This window comes from Belonocnema kinseyi, chromosome 4, assembly GCF_010883055.1.
Source record: "Belonocnema kinseyi isolate 2016_QV_RU_SX_M_011 chromosome 4, B_treatae_v1, whole genome shotgun sequence".
NCBI classification, from domain to species: Eukaryota; Metazoa; Arthropoda; class Insecta; order Hymenoptera; family Cynipidae; genus Belonocnema; species Belonocnema kinseyi.
Genome location: NC_046660.1, coordinates 32,851,745 through 32,872,572, shown reverse-complemented (window position 1 = coordinate 32,872,572; position 20,828 = coordinate 32,851,745). Strand labels below are relative to the sequence as shown.

Sequence of the window (20,828 nt, the reverse complement as noted above, 5' to 3'; positions counted from 1 at the left end):
AAAGAGGGAGCCCTTCTTAATATTTTGACACCAAAATCATGTCGATACACCTTACCGACTGCGAGTAAAGCCACCCACGCTTTAACTTGACAGACTGTATGTCCGAGTTTGACTACAGTTAATCGTGATTGTTTATAAAGATTTTGTACCTTAGCTACGTATGGATAACTGGCTCCTGACATGATTCCCTTCGATCTGTCCAAATATCTCAGAGTGTTTTTTAAGGATCCACCAGTGCATCCCAAGTTTCCTGTTGTACTGCTGCAGTCTACTAACTGTTGTTCACTTAGTGTAATTAGTTTGCCGTTATGTTTGAAAAGTTGTCCCTCGATTGTTCCGGCTATTGAGTAGGCGTAACAGCTACCGCAGTCTCTTTGATTTCGAGGGGGTGTCATGAATCCACATTCTCTCCAGTCTAGATATTTTGGTATTTTACTTGATTGTCTAGGAGCTGCGGATAACATTTGGTCATCTTCTGAGCCTTCGCGACGACTCGGTAATAATTTTACCTGTGAAATAGAGAAATCGGTTTGAAAGTATTTGGAAAGTTAATTTTTAAAAGGCTGTATCTAGTTGCCCCGAAAAATTCGGTTAATTGAAAAAGGGGATGACGAGCTATTTCGTTTTTAAAATTGGTATAATGAGGCAACGGAAACCAAAGAGAAACTAGGAAACGATACATTAAAATATGCTGAGCACAAATCTTTCTAGAGAATTCAATACTTTTTTTTTAAGAAGACGCCTGTTTATGTAATTCAGAACAGCATGTGCTAAAATTTTTTTGTTTATGCACTGAGAAACTGTTTTCTTTATATAAATGTAAATTTGATTAAATCAAAAACATTTTGTTTGACTGAGAAAAATATTTAACTGACCCAAGCAAACTGTTTCGTTGAGTCTATCAAATACTTCATCTATCAAAAGATTTATCATTGTCTCAAAAAATAAAAAATAAATCGAATACACATCGTGACGAAACGATTTTTCTATAATCTCATTTAATTCTGTTTCGTTAGAATGCAAGGCCTATACTTTGATTTTGCGCTTAGGGACCTTGCACAAAGCACGTGGGATGTGAACGGAAGGAGGGTGTGTGTGTGGGGGGGAGGCAACTTACCTAGTGCAACTCAACGGGCCCATGTGCGCATGCGCAGTCGCATCAGACTGAATCGCTGATGACGTATGACAAGTTTTTGTGAGGAAAGGTAATTCTCTTTTTTTTTAATTGAAAATTGCATTTTTAATTACTGTCCAAAGTTTTGGCCATCACGTCCAAACCTTTATTAATTCAGCAACTGAATAGATAAAAAGTAAAGTTTAACATCTTTTTGAAATTATCAATAGGTTTTTTTATCCACATCTTTTAAAGAATACTAAAGTGATCTGATTTATCTCAAAGGTGCTTTCTCATTTTTTTAATTGAAAATTTAATTTTTGAGGACGTTTTTTGATTCTCCTGTAAAATTGTGAAAATCTGGGTTAGGGCCTTATGCCGTGCTAAATTTCAAATATTCTGTTGTTCATATAATACCGATATAACAGATAGAAGACATTTTTTTCATAAAAAGGATTTAAAACTTCAGTAAGGATCTAGATTCGTTTACACAATAATTTTTATATTAGACGTCCCTATCTGGGTCAATATTATCCATTTTGCCCTATTACCTGTTTTTCTTCTATTTGGCATAATTTTCATACATGGTGGAAATGCATTTTAACAATAAAATATAATAGAACATTAAAAATTGTAACAAAGGACATCAAAACCATTTTAATTTTTACAAAAAGTAGCAACTTTCACATGATTGTGATTTATCTTATTTTATTTTACAGTGAAAATAGTTTAAGGTGGCAACGCCGACCGATGGGGCAAATGTGACTTTTCTTATATCATCGCCATTATATAAAAATTCTAGTCCTTCTTTGCATTAAATATCTCTATAATAAAATAGATTTGTTTAATGTATATTAATTGCATGTAAATCTTTAAAAAATCGGATGAAATATTCAGATTAAAAAAAAAAACGAAGTGTGTAGGCATACTGAAAATATATTTTTTTCGCTTACCGAATTGCAGTTAACCTAGACACGGTAAAAAAACATGATAAATTCATCAAATTATCCCAATTTCAAAAAAACGACGTAACTAAGCGGAATGGTTAATTTAATGAGATTATATTCGAAAGCATATAACAATTTGAAAATGCAACATTAGTCTAAATTTTTCAATATTATAATATAGAAAAGAGGCCAAATAAAGAAAGTTATACAATAAAAGAATATCAAATTTTGAATTATGTCAAGTATAACTGGAAAAATCAAGATTCCAAAGAACATAGAAAACAAATTTTTGTTTTATGTTCGACAATATAAGAATGAAGATGTATCCAATATAAGCCTTATTTATTTGACTTGCAAATATATTGATAATGGAAAACAAAATAAAAAATGTTATAAACTCACAGAGAAATGTGTTGAGTGAACTTGACTCGACAATTTCCATATTGCCAAAATAATGTTACATTTTCCGCAGATGCCTTTATGTCCTAGCCTTGCGCACATTTTGTGAGATTTTTCCGCAATAGATTTTTTCCTTGCAGAAATGGATAGCTACTGCTTTCAAAATATTCGTTTTACAAAAACTCACATAAAATTGTTAAAAAATTAGAACCCTACCAATTTTCTTCCTTTATAATTTGAATTCTACTAAATTTACGTTGCTAGAAACATTGACATTTTTCTGATTCTAATACTGCGTTACACTGCTTCAATAGGAATTTTAGTGTCTGTTTTCAGTTTGTTTATCTTTTAATCAACATTGCGAACTTTCTGCACCATAAATTTTGTCGGAAAATTTTTTAATTATTTAAGTTTTAGATTAAGAAATGTCTACACGTGCTGAACAAATCACACTATTTGTGCGGAAATCTCGATACAAATAGCCACCTTTCCAGCTCTATTTGTATCGAAAATAGCCAACTATTTGTATCGAAATTTCATTACCCGTTGCCACGGCTTTCATTTTAAAGGATTAGTTTTAAGTTTGGTAGATAACACAAAACTAATTTTGAATTGGTAAACATTTCAAAAAAGTTGTTAAAAATGCAGATTTTTAAAGTTCGAGAGAAAAAGTTTTTTTGTAGAATTTTGACCAGATGTAAGCAGAAGAACAGGAATTTCTTAGGATTCCTGGGAAAATTTTAAAGTGCTTTTTTATTTTTATAAAAATGGATTTTAGGAGAAATTGAAAAATGTTTTAAACTATTTCCTAACATTTTGAAATTAAAAAGTGTGTAGGAGATTTTGAAGTCAAATTTTAAACTTTGAAAAATTACAACCTTTTATAAAAGTATCGAGTAAGTTTAAAAGATTTGATACAAAAAGTTTAGAACCTTTTTAAAAGCTTCAGAAGTTTTAAAGAGAATACCAAAATTTTGTAAGCTTTCTGAGAAAATTTAAAACAATTTTTTATTATAAATACAATTTCGATTTTTAAGCATTTAATTTCAGCAGCTTTTTAAGAACTTTGAAAAGTTTCAAGAGCATATAAAACTTTCAAATTTTTTATTTATTTTAAGAAAAAGTATGCGCCGTGTGCTTACAAAAAAGTATTACGTAGCCTATCAAGACGATAATTAAGTGTTTCAGACCACACTTTTCTTTACTTTTCTTCCCCCTTTCCCCCTGCATTCTCTTACCTTCCTCTTATCTCTCCCCCTTACTTTCCCACTCCACACTTCAAATTTCGCTTCCCCTCCCTTCTTCAACTTCGTTATCATCTACTTCCCCTCTTATTGATTCTACTTCCCCTTCCTCATTCTCCTACCCGCTCCCCCTGATTTCCCCTGATTCCCATCATATCATTTCTTATCACTTTCTCTCCCTTCGCCTTACTTCCTTTTCTTGGTAAAAAGTATGAGGGACGTGTAGATGTCCAGCTCTATTTCGGTCTACACGTGTAGACCGAAACTATGAGGGTTTCTACCCGGGGCTGCGAAACCCTAAAAATTTGAAAACCACTAAAATTAAGAAAAAGAGTCTAAAATATTTTAAAGAATATTTTAAAAATTTTTCAAGATTACAAAATAAAAAAACTAGAGTAAGTTTAATAGATATCTAGAAGTACTGAAAAGATTCAAAATATTTAAAAATTTGAAAAGATTTCCGTTACTTGTAAATTAAAATAATTTCCTTACAAATTTTTTAGATCTTTTCTTTCAACGCATCTGAAATCTTCAAAAATCTTTTTAAATTTTTTTCAAGAATGTAAGAAAATTAAATTTATATAACTTTAAAAATCAACTGATAATACTTATTTCGTTGTTCTCAGATCCCCGAATCTAATTCTAGTTTGAATTTAAGTGTTCAAAAAATTTTAACAAATAAATAGTTATGCGATATCTTTATTTTGCATAAAAAATTATTTTTCCTATTAAATATAAAAACCACACGCGGGCCCGCGGTGCGAGATTGGCGATACTAGTAAAATGGATTCGGATTCTTATTCAAGAAAAATAAAAAATGTTTATAAATAGATATGTCGAACCTATATAGAACTTTCTGAAATTGTTGAACTTTCTAGGATTAAAGAAACCTACAGTTGATGATTTCGTCACCATCAGTCCGTATTTTTTTAAAATCAAAAACCTCTTTAAAAAAATGAAGAAAACTAATTCCCTGTCTATTGAAATTGATAACATTCTGAAATGTCTAAATGATTTGAATATGAAAAAGCTTAGATATGAATGGGGATCGAGGCTAATTGCATGAAATCCATGGAAAAAATCTCTATGAAACTTATTGGTTCACTCAGTGCGAATCCAAGTAATCGATAGTCGATTTACGATCTTGAACATCGATTACTGACCATGTCTCGGAGGTACATTTGGGTGCTGAGATCAGCAATGTGGTTGTCTCGCAAGAGGTAGTCGTGATGTCCCTTAGCGGCCAATAAGTTATGGTCGTACACCGTAAGGAGGTTTTCTTCCCAAGCCGCTCGTCTCAACCTTTCGTGCGTTGGATCGTAGCTTTTGTTGAAGGAAGACTGAAAAAAAGTTAATCTCGTTATTTTTCTACCCGTTCAAAAGAAAAAACAGAAGAGCGAAAAGCAGGAATATTTGTATTTATACAACGAGCGATAAAATCTCAAGACCTTTAAGATGAAAGTTTAGAGTAAAAAATTCGAATAAATCAGACTCAATTAGGGGAGAGTGGGGCACAGTGGGACATTGGAAGCAGTGGGACAGTGCTATTTAAAATATGATAATATAATTTAAATTTTTTTTCATTTCAGTCGTCGGTTAGAGAGTGGGGGGAGCTTATTTTACACCTGAAATACAGTACATATCAAATATTCGTGGTTTTTGTTCCTCAAAAGTAAAATTTTAAGCCGACATATTTTTTGTTCTGAGGTTCCCTCAAAAAGGAGTTAGCTAACTAAAGTAATTATGACGCATTACTTGATTCATACGAAACACATTTCAGCAGAATTCAGAAATGTTTATTGCAAATCATAGTAAATCCAGGGGTGTTATCTAGAAGAATCTCAGTGGGGCACAGTGGGACAGAACTTTTGGAGCAACAGTCTTTAACATTAACCGAAAACGTAAAAAACAAACGTTATAACTCTTTATATCCAAGAATCGTTACAGAATCTGTAAGTCGTCCCAATATTCCCCACACTTGGGTTTTATTATCACCAAACTAAAATCGTGCCAATACGTAGACAAGACTAAGGATAACAAAATAACATACATATAACATAGATACAGTAGATAGAGAAAATAATAAAAATCAATAACAAAAAAGTGTTCTAATCTGCCCCACTTTTCTCTACACTACCGATAGATAGTATCGGACAACTGAGCCGGTGACCTATTAAAAGTGAGATTTGACTTTGAAGGTCATTTGGCATTTAGCACTTTTTCCGTATTAAGTATGTAAGGCTCGTTTTAACAGTTTATTGAGAGGTCTTTAAGGAAATTCCAAATTTTCTAGAAATGATTAGGATGCGACCCGGAAATTTGCTTTAAAAAGTTCAAAAAATCTAATTTGCGTAGACTGCCCCGCTTCACTGCATTATGTAGCATACTTTTCCACAGCAAAATTGACTAGAGAAAGTGCTGAAAAATTAAAAAAAAGGAGAGCCTTTTGTCACTATAATAGGTACCGACTTAAGGCTGAACAAAAACCCGATTTTTAAAAGACAGGTGAAGTTCGTATCTGTACTTTGAAACCTGCTAATTATACGACAAAATGATCTAGAGCTTTGTTAAAGATGCCAGAGAAAAAGTTTTTGTGCATAAAATGATAAGTAAATCTAAAAGAAATCTTTTAGCCTTCTTGTTATGATTCTTAAAAATAAAACACATTTTTTCCATTTTAAGCCAATAAAGTTTTTTTTTAATAGCTCGTTTCGTGCATATCCTACGGAAAATCGGTAACAGAATAAATTACAGGGGACCAAATTTTTCGTTAAAAAAATGTAAAATGTTTTATCTTGTATGGGTTACGAATTATGACCATGCAAATTTGACCCTTTCCATTCGGAAAGTACTGCATGCATTGGAAAATGTACTGCGACTGTATTTGTGAATTTTGGTCGCATATATGCATCTGTGGTTCATTACAAATACACGTTTAATCTTATTTCTCGTTAAAAAGCAATTGATTGATCAGCCATCGGATAAATAATACAAACAATATAAAAATACATGAATAATAAATGTAATAATAATAATACAAATACTGCAGGTGTGTTTGGGAATTAGTTTTAATTTTTAAATCACCCTACAGTGGAAGAATAAAACCGATAAAAAAGCATCGATTTTATTGCTTCGTTTAGATGGTGCTTTAAAAATAAAAAATAAATTGAAAATGCGCTTAGTCCATTTTCTGAATATTAGGTAATTTATCAGTCAATCACTCAATCAATTATTCAAGTATTTAATTAGTTGTCAAACTAATTCCTCCTATAAAATCTTTTAAAAATAATGAATCAACAATTAAACAAAACTAATTGAGTGGGACGATGGTCGTGGGGGCTAAAGCGTAGGCTTTGGACCCACTCCTTCGGCTTGCGGGTTCGATTCCCGCCTCGCACTCTGGAAGAGTCTCGGTGGCCCATGCGGTGAACACTAGCCTAGCAAGGGAGTTGTTTATCTCCGGAGAGTCGTGGGACCGGTACCTCTAGAGAAAAAGGTTTTCTCTAAGTACTTAAGGCTGTTGGTCTTGGTGGTTCGGAACCCACCTTAAACTGTAGGTCCCCCTTCCACCACCAAGTAAGTGTGTGGAGGGTGTGTAAAGGAATAGAGAAGGTGTAAGAAAAATGTTTAAACCCTTAGGGGACACATTAGAAGCTTCCATCTTAACAAAACTAATTAACAATACATTTTCTTAGCTGAAAATGAAGAAAAAACCTTATTTGAAATTCAGATTAACCTAGATGAACTACAGATGTACATATATGCGTAATTTGTCCTAAAAAATAGTTCAAAAGTGGTCAACTTTGGGAAGTCATAACGTATGGCCCACTGCGGCTTGGTTATTGTTTTATTTTTTATTACTCGAAATTGCGTCTTCCTTAATTAAAATCTGCAATTACATTTTGTGTGAAATTAAAATGTTCCAAAGTGCAGAAACAAACTTCAGAAATCGGTTTTCAGCCTCCTTTTTGAAAAAAATCGGGGTTTTTTTAAGATGCATAACTCGGCGCCTTTTAATAGCATAAGGTTTTTTTTAACTTTTATAGAATTTTCTGTAGTTCGATTTTTCTGTTGAACATTTTATCTAACATGCAATAAGACGGGTTTTGTTTTTTGATAATAATAAAAATAAAAATACGAAAAGAATAAAAAAGCTAAGTGAGGGAATTTAGTTAATTGCCTTCTCATTTTTCTTTCCTCTTTTTTATTTTTTTTCTCAAAAAGAATTTTTTTCTTTTTCTTGTTTAGGAAAATGTGTATCTTTTTTCAAATTGCAATAGGAACATTTTATAGTGGTTGTCCAAATTTGGATGTTGGATTACGTATGGGTCTTTGAAAGAGAAAACATATTGTCTGGTAAAGTTTATTGTTATAAATGAATGCAATTAACAGTCTATATTATGGATTTTTTGTTTTTACAGTACATGTTTGCATTTCAATTACTTGCTGTTATTGATAAAATGATACTCGATCCTAAACATTTTTCATCCGATATTATTGATTAATTTTATAAACAAAAGCCCAGTGTGGACATTTACCGGTTGTCCCACGGGAAGTTGCTGAAACTAATCGACAATTATTTTGAAATGCATGCAGGTTTTGAAATGCATCCACACATACATTTATTATGATCATTAATATTTTGATACACTTATTTTACAGTATTTTAAATCAGTAGATTGTGTTAAATATTTTCGAAGTATTCACCATCAGCACTCGAGCAACAATTAATTATTTTTCGAAAACTATATAAAACGTAAGATTTCATCTGAAATAGTAGTAGCATATAATATAGCATACAACAGTAGCAGTCGAAAAATGATCTTTCTTCTTAACCTTAAATGGTCACCGTGGGTGAATATCACCCAAGCAATTTATCAAACTCTTCGTGGAGTATTTTAATGACTTCAAATTTGCTGGTATGTTACAATACTTTAATGGACCATTTTTGTGACAAAAACTATTAAACCTTTTTTTAAAAACCTTGAAGAATACCGACATGTTTTTTTTAGTTTTTAGAACTCAATATTAATTAAGTGTGACCATCTAGGGTTAATTTTGTTAAAAATTATATTTTCAGTAATGTTTAATGATGAAAATTTGTAATCCTATAATTTTGTTTTAAATAATTTTAACAAAAAATTTAATTAATTAATTTTAAAAACTATCGCTTTTTGTGAAAATTGATATATTTTGTTGAAAAGTCGTTTTTCTTTCTGGTTCGGAAATTCGTTTTTTTTATAATTAATTTTTTAGGTTGAAAATTCTAACATCTGGTTGCAAATATAACTGTTTTTGCAATCTTTTTTGCTTTAAAATTCATCCTCTATTCAGAGAAAAAATGCATTCTTTTGGATTGAAAATTCATCGTTTTTTGTTGGAAATTCAACTATCTTCCAATAATTCAATTATTTGGTAGAAAATTCAACAGTTTTTATCAAATGTTCAATCAAAGTTAAATAATTCAATTAGAAATTCAACTAGTCCCTTGAAAATTCGTCTTTCTGAATTGAAAATCTATGGTTTTAGGTAGGAAAGTAATCTTTTGTGGTTGATATAAATAAATGTTTTGTTTTTAATTTAGCCTTAAACTGTTTTATTTCGTTTTTTTAAGATTATCTGTTAAAGGTGTTACACAATTAAAATACTGTGTTTTTAAATATGTATTGATGTTTGGAAAAAAATTGGTCAGGGAAAACTTAGGGACAAGTTAGAGAACTTTGAACGCTAAGTTTTTTGGCCACACTGGCGTTTTAAATTCTGTGTTGAATAAGCTTAAGTGGAAGTAATTTGGCTTTGTGGTATTGAATTATCACGTTAGAAACACAAAAATAAAATTCCAAGTTTCGCGTCAACTTCAACTCTTAGTTGAAGCTAGGAAAATTAATTTATTAATTTGATATTCTACAAAAGTCGTTTTTCGAATTCAGTGTTTAATGGCCCAAATTAAAAGTGGAATCCTAAAAGTAACTGTTGTAGAATATAAAATTAATAGATTAATTTTCCTAGCTTCGGCCAAGAATTGAAGTTGCGGTGCAAACTTCTTTACACCTCAAGGCGGCAATTTCTTTTTCAGACTTTAAGCGGCAAGCAGGGTCCAATGAAACCCAGACATTTTTTCGAGAATTATTAGAGATAGCGGTTTAGTTTCACCGGACAAAATGATCTCCTAACTGTGCTTTATGAATTTACTCAACACACTGTTTCTCTGCGACCTTGTCTTCACCTGGAAAATGCACTTGAAGCATGGAAGTTATTTAAAAAATGCAACGCTACAGTGTTCACGGGACCCTGGGTGCCGTCTTGAGGGAAGTCTTTTTCAGGTGATGTTCAACACCCACAGGGCCGAATTCAATCAACTATGGTTGATTTAACGCAGAATTTATTAAGCTTTCAATCACCTTAACACAGTATTTTTATGTATATTCTGGACCACGTTATCACCTTTCAAAGTTAAAGCTAATTTTTAATAGGTCACACGGTTAGCGGTCAGATACTACCCGCTGGTAGTGTATCTGCTAGAAAGCTTTAAATTACCTTGTAAACGTCCCAATAATCATCAAAAAACTTTGATAGCTCTGGTGGCAGATACCAAGTGGCCAAAATTTCTTCTACGGATATCATGAGCATAGCCAAATGACACCATATCACAATACACTTCCACTGTTTCATTGTTCTTTAATCGTTTCTGGCTGCCATGAGCATTTATCATTGTGAGTGAACTCGCACTGTCGCACTTGGATGCAACGAGCCGGGACATGTTGTCGGAGTCAGCGAATTTGCAAATTTCGTAATGATAAATAACACAGACTATTAATGTACGTTTTCCTTTCAGTATTATGTTCACTGTCAACGTAATCATGAGAAGTATTGAGAAAACGTAATTCTCGGAAATTGTTTGATGAGCCTTTTAAATATTTTCAATGTTTACACTTTTATTTTTTTGTTGTCAGTTATTGAACTTACTTTAATTTAAATAAATGACAAAGATACATTTTATCCTTAAAGGAATTTATTGATGTCGCAGGATAGGATTAAGAGGAATTAACTATATGAGGTACATTTATATCTGACACAAAGTAAGTAAGCCAATAATTTTCATGCGTGAAATTTTAATATAGGCGGTAAATTCTCCTCCGATACAAAAACGTTCTGTTTAAAACTGAATCTAGAATCCAGTGAAATGCATAAAAATTACGTAGAATGTATAGAAAAATTCAAATTGACGTATGTTGTAACATTAACATTTTTTTAGTTTGATGCTGACAGAAACGTTTGAAAACGGTTTTCTTTTACCGAAATTAGAGCATAATCGTTGAGGTTGAAGTTAACTTAATGCCTTCTTTCTAATCAATAATATTATGAAAGTTATTTCTTGATACAAATGAGAAAATGCGTTCGTAAAAATAACATGTCGCTCGTGTAACCAGCAATGCTTTTTACAAAAAATCATGGTGACTCAGATGGTATTGTGATTGTCTTATGCTTCAACACTGTAACCTTGGTAGTCACGCTGGTGCGGGTTCGATTCCCAAAAAAGGAAGCAGGGCTGCATGTTTTTGCGGAAAGCTTCGCTTCTGGCCCTTGGCATATTATCCCACAGATGTCCTACAGTTCATAAATAAACTTTATTGTATAGTAGGGTGAGCCGAAAATGAATGAGTCCTCATGGTTTTTTTCCGATTTTCAAAAAGATTCCTTCAATCAGCAGAATCTTTTGGAAGTTTGAACTTTGAAAACAGTGATTTTTTCAATATATTTCAATGTTGGGTCACTATTTCATTATCGAATTAGTTTTTACTGTACGAATTCATTTATTTTGATGTAATAAACGGTTTTCCAAAACTTTAAGTGTACAAAAAATTCTTGCGATGGAGATGCAGTTACGTAGAACTTAATTTTTATTTGAAAATCCAAGTTTCAAAGATAATCAAAATTGGTACAAAATCATTTAAAAAAATTTTTAATATCCTTTTTAGAGGTCTTTTAGGACCTAAAAATACACGCAAGTTTAGAAGGAAAAGATAAAACAACTGTAATCGCGATTTTGGTTTATGATTAAGGGCATATGATACTTACAATTTCCCCGACTTTTTTTCCACAAAAATGGAAATTTTTAAAAACTGAATTCGGAGATGCTATAAAATATCATAACGGACGTCCCCGGACTCTTTTTGAGGGATAATAACAAAAAAATTTATTGTGCTAAATAAAAATTTTATGCACATGTATTATTTTGAGATTACGTCGTTTTTCATCTCTGCCTTTCCGATAATATGGAAATTATTTATGAAATAAACTTTTTTGATTGCCTGCAAAAAAGGTTAGTTCCGGGAGATTAGTTACTATGTTTATTTGCAAGTCCAAAGTTTTCGGCCAAAAATATTGTGTAGTTTGGAAGTAACGCATAGGAGAATTGTAACATACATAACCTTCAAATGTACACACGTTGTTAGCAATATCAACACATTTTTTGAAAAAAAAAAAAAAAAACACAAATAAAGTGTGCGGGGACGTCCGTTAGCATGTTCGCTATCATTTCCCAAATTCTTAAGACAAAATATTGATTATTCTATTAAAAAAGCCGTCGGGACCTAAAACTGGTAAAATCGATACTAATTCCTAAGCGCTATGCAAATTAATCAGATTTTGCTAAATTAAAACTTTTTTGAATTAAACCAAAAAAAGTGTGTGGGGACGTCCGTTAGCATGGTCGCTATCATGTCCCAAATTTTTAAGACAAAATATTGATTATTAAAGAAAAAAAGCCGTCGGAACCTAAAACTGGTAAAATCGACAATTTTCTAAGTATCACATGCCCTTAAGTAAAATAGTTTTATATAGTTTTTTATGTTCACGGCTGCAAATTTTTTTCTTTAAATCGTAACCATGACTAGGAAAAATCATTTTTTAAATATCAAAATGGTTCCCAATGATTGCTTCAGATTTTTTAAACGATACCTTCAGCTAGCAGAAAAATTTTAAGTTTTAAACTTTGAAAGCAGTGATTTTTTCAATATATTTGAATCTTCGTTCACTATTTTTTTGTGGAACTAGTTTTTACTGAACGTATTAATTTATTTTGATATAAAAAAAGATTTTCAAATTTTTGTGTTTTAAAAGAAAATTCTAGTGGTGAATTTAGTTACCTAGAATATGATTTTTATTTCAAAATCGAAGTTTCGAAGATAACCAAAAATGTTAAAAAATCATTCATATTTTTTATTCTTTTCAGGGTTCTTGTAGAACCTAAAAATACATAAAAGTGTAGAAGGAAAAGTGCTGTATTACTGTGAAAGTAAGCAAAGAGCTATCACAGAAAAAAATTAAATGTGAATGAAACACCGAATTCAGTGCCGGTCACTGGGGGTACAGAGTGTCCCCTTCTCGGGGTACGAAATGAAAAGCTTCATTCGACGCATAATCATCTTGCTCTTGACTTCTTAAAATACTTTTTAAGATTTCAAATAGCCATGTCTAAATGCATCGTTTATTATTTTGACAGCTTTGCTGGTTGTACGTTTTAGAGGGTGCTTCGTTCGCACTTTGTGAAATTGAACCGAACCTAGGACTTACGTGCATACCCAATGGGAAATTGACTACTGGCGTAATACTGACCGCCAGTACTGGCGCAGTGCTGTCAGAACCTTTGGATGATAACTATGTTCGGTACTCGCTTTCAGTACTGCACCAGTGCATAAACAGTTTTTTTACATTCTCATCATTTATGATTGAGAAAGTATTAGAATTATCCAAAATTTGACACCACAGTTTTTCAACGGATCTCGACGTTTCGAGATCCCCTGAATCCGAAAATCAGGTTTCTACGATGGCGTTTGTCTGTCTGTCCGTCCGGAAGTTCGTCCGTTCGTACGTAAACACGATAACTCGGAAAAAATGAACGGATCAAATCCATCTTTGGCACACTGTTTTCAGGTCCTAAAAGAAAGAACGAGTTCGTGAACCAGCCATTTTTGATAAAAATTCAAAAAGTGAGCGCATTTTTAAAATTTTTGAGACCACTTTTTTCTGAATTTGAAAATTCTATGCACGGATATTTATAGTATTAAGACGGAATAACAATTGACCTGAATGACTTTTTTCGATAAATAGAAAATTCTCAGAGTTATAGCATTAAAATTTTTTTTTTAATCAACCGAAATTCAAAATTTTAGGTCAAACAACGCACGATATGAAAAAATGTCAATAAAAGAAAAACACTGCTTTGTGAAATCCCTACAAGGCTGCCATAATAAATTTTTGTGTTTTCGTAGAAAATCGAAAAATAAAATTTTGAATGCACAAAAAATAATGAAAAATTAAAAAATTCCATTTTGTGCTCGAACTATGTAGGATAAAAAAATGTGAATTAACAAAAATTGTTGTCCCAAAAACATCTACAATTTCGTTAAGAATCACTTCGTTATAGGACGCGTACTTTTTGTTTATTTTTGAAAAATAACATTGAAAATAAAAAATTTGTGGAAAAAGGACGAAAGTTACGAAAAAAAAAATGTTAAAGAACCTGTTTACAAATGTCTGTCGAAAATGAAGCGCGCAGCGCGAGTGTCACATTGAGAATGTCTACCTCAAAGCCTACAGAGCTTTGTGAAACTTAATCTTTGACTATAGTTAATTAAGTAGAAAATTCAGAATTCCGAGCGTGAAGCGCGAGATTCAACAGACGCGCGTCCTAGCCGCACTCAAACTTGCGAGCGAAGCGAGCCGCGCACGTAGCGCGCGATGAGAATGTACCTGCGAGGCGGGCAGATTTTTATTTCTTAAAATTCTCATCAACTGGAATATACATAAAAATGTAGATATTTTTAAGAGAGTTAACTGCAAATAAATCAAATAGTTAACTCTTAACAATATCTACATTTTTAATATAATTCTAGTTGATAAGAATTTTGAGAAATAAAAAAAATAGTTTATCATTATTTCATTCGTTAATATGGGAATAATATTGGATTCGAAGAATTGTAAATAACTAAAAACTACAAAAAATACTTTTTTAAATTGGCGATAATTTGAAATAAAAATTACTGATAAAAGGAATCCAAAGTTCCACCTCTGTGCGTGGCCTATTCGGTCCTGCTTCAACGAAGAAGGCGAGCAGCAAACCGGCCGAGATCCGTGATCGTTGACTAAAACTCAACTCAGATACGATTGAATATTTTTAATCGTATCTCGGAAACCAATGAAATTTTTTTACGGGTTTTCGTCTTAAATTAAAGTTAATATTTTAGGCTCTGCGTCATATAATTTTCAGATTTTTGTAACAATTTTCCTAGCTCATGATAAAAGTTGAAGCCGAGGTACAAAATTTGAGAAAATCTTGAATTTCTTTAAAAAACTTCTCACGTTCTGTCTACTCTTCAAAACGGCAAAAAAATATCTATTAGGCACATTTCGACGTGAAATTCCATAAGCTTTCCAACTGTTTAAAAAAAGATGCCATATCGGTACAGTAATTGAATTGCAATTCCCCCAGTACTGATCCAGTACTCGTTCGCCAAGTCTTGGCTAAAAGTTGGCATGGCCAATTCACCCAGTACTGCGCTAGATGTAAGTTACGGCTCAATGCAGGCATTTCCCATTGGGTACCTACGATTTTCCAGATAATGCGAAGATCGAGATAACAGAGAAAGTGGCTTGGCTCGCTCGTCGCGTAGGGCATGGAAAAAATCTCTGTTTCGATTAATTAATTTGAAGAGTTAATACGTGTAATAATATTGTGTCACGTGTTTTGAGGTTGTCTTATTTCGTAAACTCATAAATTTTAAATATTAAAACTGAATTTTTTTCACTGAGTCAAGTTGACCCGAGTCCAAAGTTAACCTCTGGAGTTGCCCCACCCAGTCGGTATTTAGTACCCGCAAGTTTGTACAGAATATTGAAATATATCGAAAAAATTATTTTTTTTCAACTTTCAAACTTAAAAAAGTTTCTACTTACTGAAGATATCGTTTTAAACATCTAAATAATCATGAAGACTCATTTTGATATGTAGAAAAAGATTTTTGCTAACCATAGTAAAAAAAAATCTCGGCCGACCCTATTTTAAAGTCGATATAATCGATTTACCCTGGCAGTTGATGCCGCTCATGTCATCAATTTAAATGAGTAAATTTTGGTTTTTTGAGGAGAATCATCAAATTTAACCAAGCAATTTATTGATAATTTGATTTTTATAACCTGTGATTTTGAAATTCAAAATGGCAAACTAGGAGTGCAGGATGGAGATATCTGACAAAATGGCAACTGTGCAAGAGAGCGAAAAAATATTGTGTAAAATCGTAATCGCAATTTAAAAAACTAACAAAATTCTGCTTCCGAGCTCACTTATTGCTTAATCCATAAAGGAAAGTTTTAAATGAAGCTTCTCGTTTTGAGAAAATATTGTGTAAAGGTGATTATCTGGGTTGGCACTTTTTTTGCCCTCTCCGAGTCGAATTGAGACAGTGATAAGAAATGAAATACTCAAAAGAAAAAACAAAACCAAACTGATCATCCATTCCAGAAACATTGAGTTACTGAATCAAGAAGGACATGCTTGATACAAAAAATTATTGTCTTCCTAGAAAATTAAGTTTTAGTTTTGAGAATAGTATTTCATGGGATCTGAAAAGCTTATTAAAATCGAGATAAAATATATAATTTTTATGTTGGTAATATCATACTACAGTAATAAATACTAATAAAAGTGAGGATTTAGAATTGCGGAGAAAAATATATGTTTTTTGAATATAAAATTAGATTTTTTATTCTTTAATTTAAATAAATTAAATTTTTATCAAATAAGAGGTACTAATTTAATAGTTTCATTTAGGTGACATATTGCGTTATCTATTAATTATAAAAATCTCCTTTTACTGTTTGCATTATTCGAAAATATTGTTTAAAACACAAAAATAGTCAGTGGAACCAATTGAATGGATAATAATTTAAAAAATTATAATTCTAAATTAAGAGATAGGATTTTAGTAGAGAAATATAATGTAGATTTTGGGAAAAAGCATTTCCGTGCAGAGTTATAATTTTTACTGTGGAATAGGGAAATTGGAGCAAAGAATTATTATTTTTTAGTTTGTACTAGGAAATTTCTGTGAAGAAATATAATTTGGACAATTGGGGTAGGGAATTTCCGTGAAGAATTATAATTTTTACTTTCGAAAGGGAATTTTAGTAAAGAATTATAAATTCCTTAGCTTAGGGCAGAGAATTTCAGTCAAGAACTGTAATTTTGACAATTGAGAAAGGAAATTTATGTGAAAAATTATAATTTTAAGTTTAGGACACGGGATTTGAGTAAATAACTATAATACCGGCACACAAAAAAAGTGATCGGCCCGGCGTACTACAGCAGCATATCTATATGTTTTTGGGGTCGCTGAATCAAAATCCGGTGTTTAAATAACCCAGTTGTCTCAAATTTGTTTGAAAAACGCAAAAATAGACGTAAGGTCGACGAAAACAGCGATTTTTTATGTATAGTCTGGCAAAAATTTTTTTTTATTTTACGTCTATTTTTACGTTTTCGTAAAAATATGAGCCAACTGGGTAATTTGAACCCCGGATTCGGATTCAGCGACCTCAAAATCATATAGATATGCTACTTAAGACCACCGGGCATGAAAAAATGTTGTTTGCAAAAATATACAAGAAAAATCGCGGTTTACGTCGATTTTACGTTTTTCGAGAAAATATGACCCAGCTGGGTTTTTTGGACCCCAAATTCGGATTCAGCGTTGGCAAAAACAAATAGATATGCTAATTAAGTCCAGCGAGCATGAAGGATTTTTTTGGCAAAAATATACATGACAAATCACGACGTTGAAGTTTGCCACAGATATGGATTTCAAAGTTGTGTAATTAATTAAAAAGAACTAAGAGTCACACCGAAAAAGTAAAAACACCTGTGGATTCTTCTCGGAAATATCTCGATGTGCATTTTTTGTTTTTTTGTTTAAACAATTTTTTAAACAATTACGCCATTTGTTACCTTTCTGCAATTGTTGTAAACAAAGTATGCATCATTTGGTTTTTCGATCCGATGCATACTTTGTTTATAACAATTGCAGAAAAATAACAAATAGCGTAATTGTTTGAAAAATTGTTTAAACAAAAAAACAAAAAATGCACATCGAGATATTTCCGAGACGAATCCAGAGATGTTTTTACTTTTTTGATGTGACTCTTAGTTTTTTTTATATTAATTACACAACTTTGAAATCCATATCTACGGCACGGAGCAACACAGCACTGAATAACAAATGCTCTAATTGTTTAAAAAATGGGTTTACGAGAAAACAAAAAAATGCACATCTAGATTTTTTCGAGAGGAATGCATTGGTGCACTTGGTTTTTCGCTCCGATGCATACTTTATTTATAACAATTGTAGAAAAATAACAAATAGCGTAATTGTTTAAAAAATTGTTTAAACAAAAAATGCACATCGAGATATTTCCGAGACGAATCCACAGGTGTTTTTACTTTCTCGATGTGACTCTTAGTTTTTGTAAAATTAATTACACAACTTTGAAATCCATATCTGTGGCAAACTTCAACGTCGTGACAAATCGTTGTTTTTGTCGATTTTACGTCTATTCTTGCGTTTTTTGAAAAAATATGAGCCAACTTTGTTATTTGGAGCTCAGATTCAGATTTAATTACCTCAAAAACATATAGATATGCTGGTATAGTTTGCCGGGTAGACCATTTTTTTGGGGCCGGTGAAATATTGTCAATTAGGATTTGAATTACAATGGAAAGTTCTGTAGATAAATATAATTCTAATATGGAACTCGGAATTTTTTTATATAAACGTCATTGTAACTTGGAACAAGGAATTTCCGAGAAGAATCGGAATTTGACATGAAATGGTGAATTTCTAACATGAAGCCGGAATTTTCGAAAAGAATTTTAATCCTGCTTTAGAAGAAGGAGATTTAACAAACATCTTAGTCCCATTTCAAAATTTGTCATAATTTGAAACTTACCTTTTCCAAATTTTAGAAGGAAGTTAATATATTTCTCAATTATGAGAGAAAATTTTGTAAATAAATATAATTCTGACTTGGAACTAGAAATTTTTCTAAATAAATACAATTGTGATTTGGAACAGGGAATTTACGTAAAGTACTATAATTTAAACTTTGGGACAGGGCATTTATATAAAGTATTAGAATTTAGATATTAGGAAATGGAATTTTTGACATTATTTATTATTTAAATTGTTACACCGAATTTTTGACATGGAACGGGAGTGTTGTAAAATAATTTTAATTTTTATTTAAAGGTATGGATTCAAAAAAACTCCCGCTTAAAATACAGAATTATAATTCATTCACAAAAATTTCTGTTTAAAATCAGGATTGTAATTCTTATAACTAAAAATGATCGAGAAGAGTACAATTTTGCACGCCTTAATTTCAACGTACACAGCTAGGAGTGTTCTATCAGTGCACGTCGACATTTTGACCTGAACAGATGGTGCCTTACCAACGGTTCACTTGTACAAATGGGATACTGGCAACTTTGCATGTGCAAATATTGTACACTACCAACTGTACACGGATCAACTGTGCATGAGCACAACTATACACGTGCACAGATGTCACATTCCAAACCGAGCACGTCGACAATTAGACTTGCACAGATGGTACCCAACCAACGTTTAAGCTGCACGGATTGAAAACTCCCAAATGTGCACATACACAGATAATATACTCACAACTGTGCACGTCTCAAATACGATCAGATTTTCAACTCAGAAATCCACCTGTAAGTGAAAAATTTGACCGTATTAATGAGACATATAAAGTTGAGTCCTCCATCTGTGCACTATACAGTTAGGATAAACGATTCAAATTTCAGAGTCCAAAGAGTGAATACTTTTTCAACAACACAAATGTTAAGGTTTCATGAATTCAGACTTACAAGCAACGTATTTTTGTCAAAAATTGGATGACACTTTTTTGAAATTCGAAATCGCACAATTTGGATGTTCCATAGAGGCCCCGCAGAGGTTGGCAGCTCGGTTGCCCTCACGGATCAACGATTAAAATTTCAAAGTCCAAAGGATGTATATTTTTTTGACATTACTAATTTTAAGGTTTCATGAGTTCAGACTTACAAATAATGATTTTCTGTCAAAAATTGAATTACATTTTTCTGAAATTCGAACTCTCACAATATCGATGATCCATAGGGGTTCCCGCAGGGCACCCAGCTCGGTTGCCCTCACGGATCAGCGAATCAAATTTGAAAGTCCAAAGGGTGAATATTTTTTTGACGCCACAAATTTTATGGCTTCATGAGTTCAGACTTGCAAACAGTGAATTTCTGACAAAGATTCGATTACACTTTTTTGAAATTCGAAATCTGACAATATTGACTTTCCGTGGAGGCCCCCGCTGGAAGCCAGCTCGATTGCCCTCACGGATCAACGATTAAAATTTCTAAGTCGGAAGGGTAAATATTTTATATCCTAAAAAATGGACATAAAAAATACATTTAAAATATGGTTTATGCATTCTAAAATTTCAAAAAACTATAAATATATCTGTCCCGAAAACAAATTTTTTCCTGTTTTTTTTTTAAGAAAAAAATTCTAAGTTTCATCTTTTATGAAAAATTTAAAATGTTAATTAAAAATTACATTTCCTGTCATTTTAAAAATGCTGATATTAGCCTACAACGTGAAAAAACAAAATATTACACGAAGAAAAATTGTAATAGATTTGAATTATTTATTTAATAATTACTTTATTGATATTTCTGTTAACAGTTCGTGTATTTTACATTTACAAAACGTCGTATAATAATAAATAATTAGAAAAAGAGAGCTTAAAATTTGGTGCTTTAACTTTTCTGAACTGTAGCTTATGAGGATGGCTTTTTCATCGAGTTTCAACTTGTCGGTTTAACGCAGTGGTTAGCACTCCCGACTGTTAGGCGAGGGATTCAGGGATAGATTATGTAGGTTCGATACCCCATAGCGTTAGAAATTTTATTTGTAATATTATTATTATTACACCATTAAGCCATTTCCCTTTCGGGGTAGGCGTGACTCACTCGGCAGGGGAAAGGAGTAGTGTGTGGATGGGATAGAGATTTTT

General features: G+C 32.1%; 1 protein-coding gene across 1 annotated transcript in view; it reads right to left on the bottom strand.

The window, feature by feature from the left end:
- The window catches only part of LOC117170823 (cathepsin L1-like), a 19,626-nt gene extending 9,250 nt beyond the window's left edge, over window positions 1–10,376 (bottom strand). Inside the window, exons 1-3 of the mRNA XM_033357865.1 lie at window positions 10,242–10,376; window positions 4,868–5,044; window positions 150–509 (exon numbers count right to left, since the gene is read on the bottom strand). Of these exons, the coding sequence (XP_033213756.1) occupies window positions 150–509; window positions 4,868–5,044; window positions 10,242–10,376 (672 nt within the window). The remainder of the gene's footprint in view (window positions 1–149; window positions 510–4,867; window positions 5,045–10,241) is intronic.
- Window positions 10,377–20,828: the final 10,452 nt, after the last annotated feature.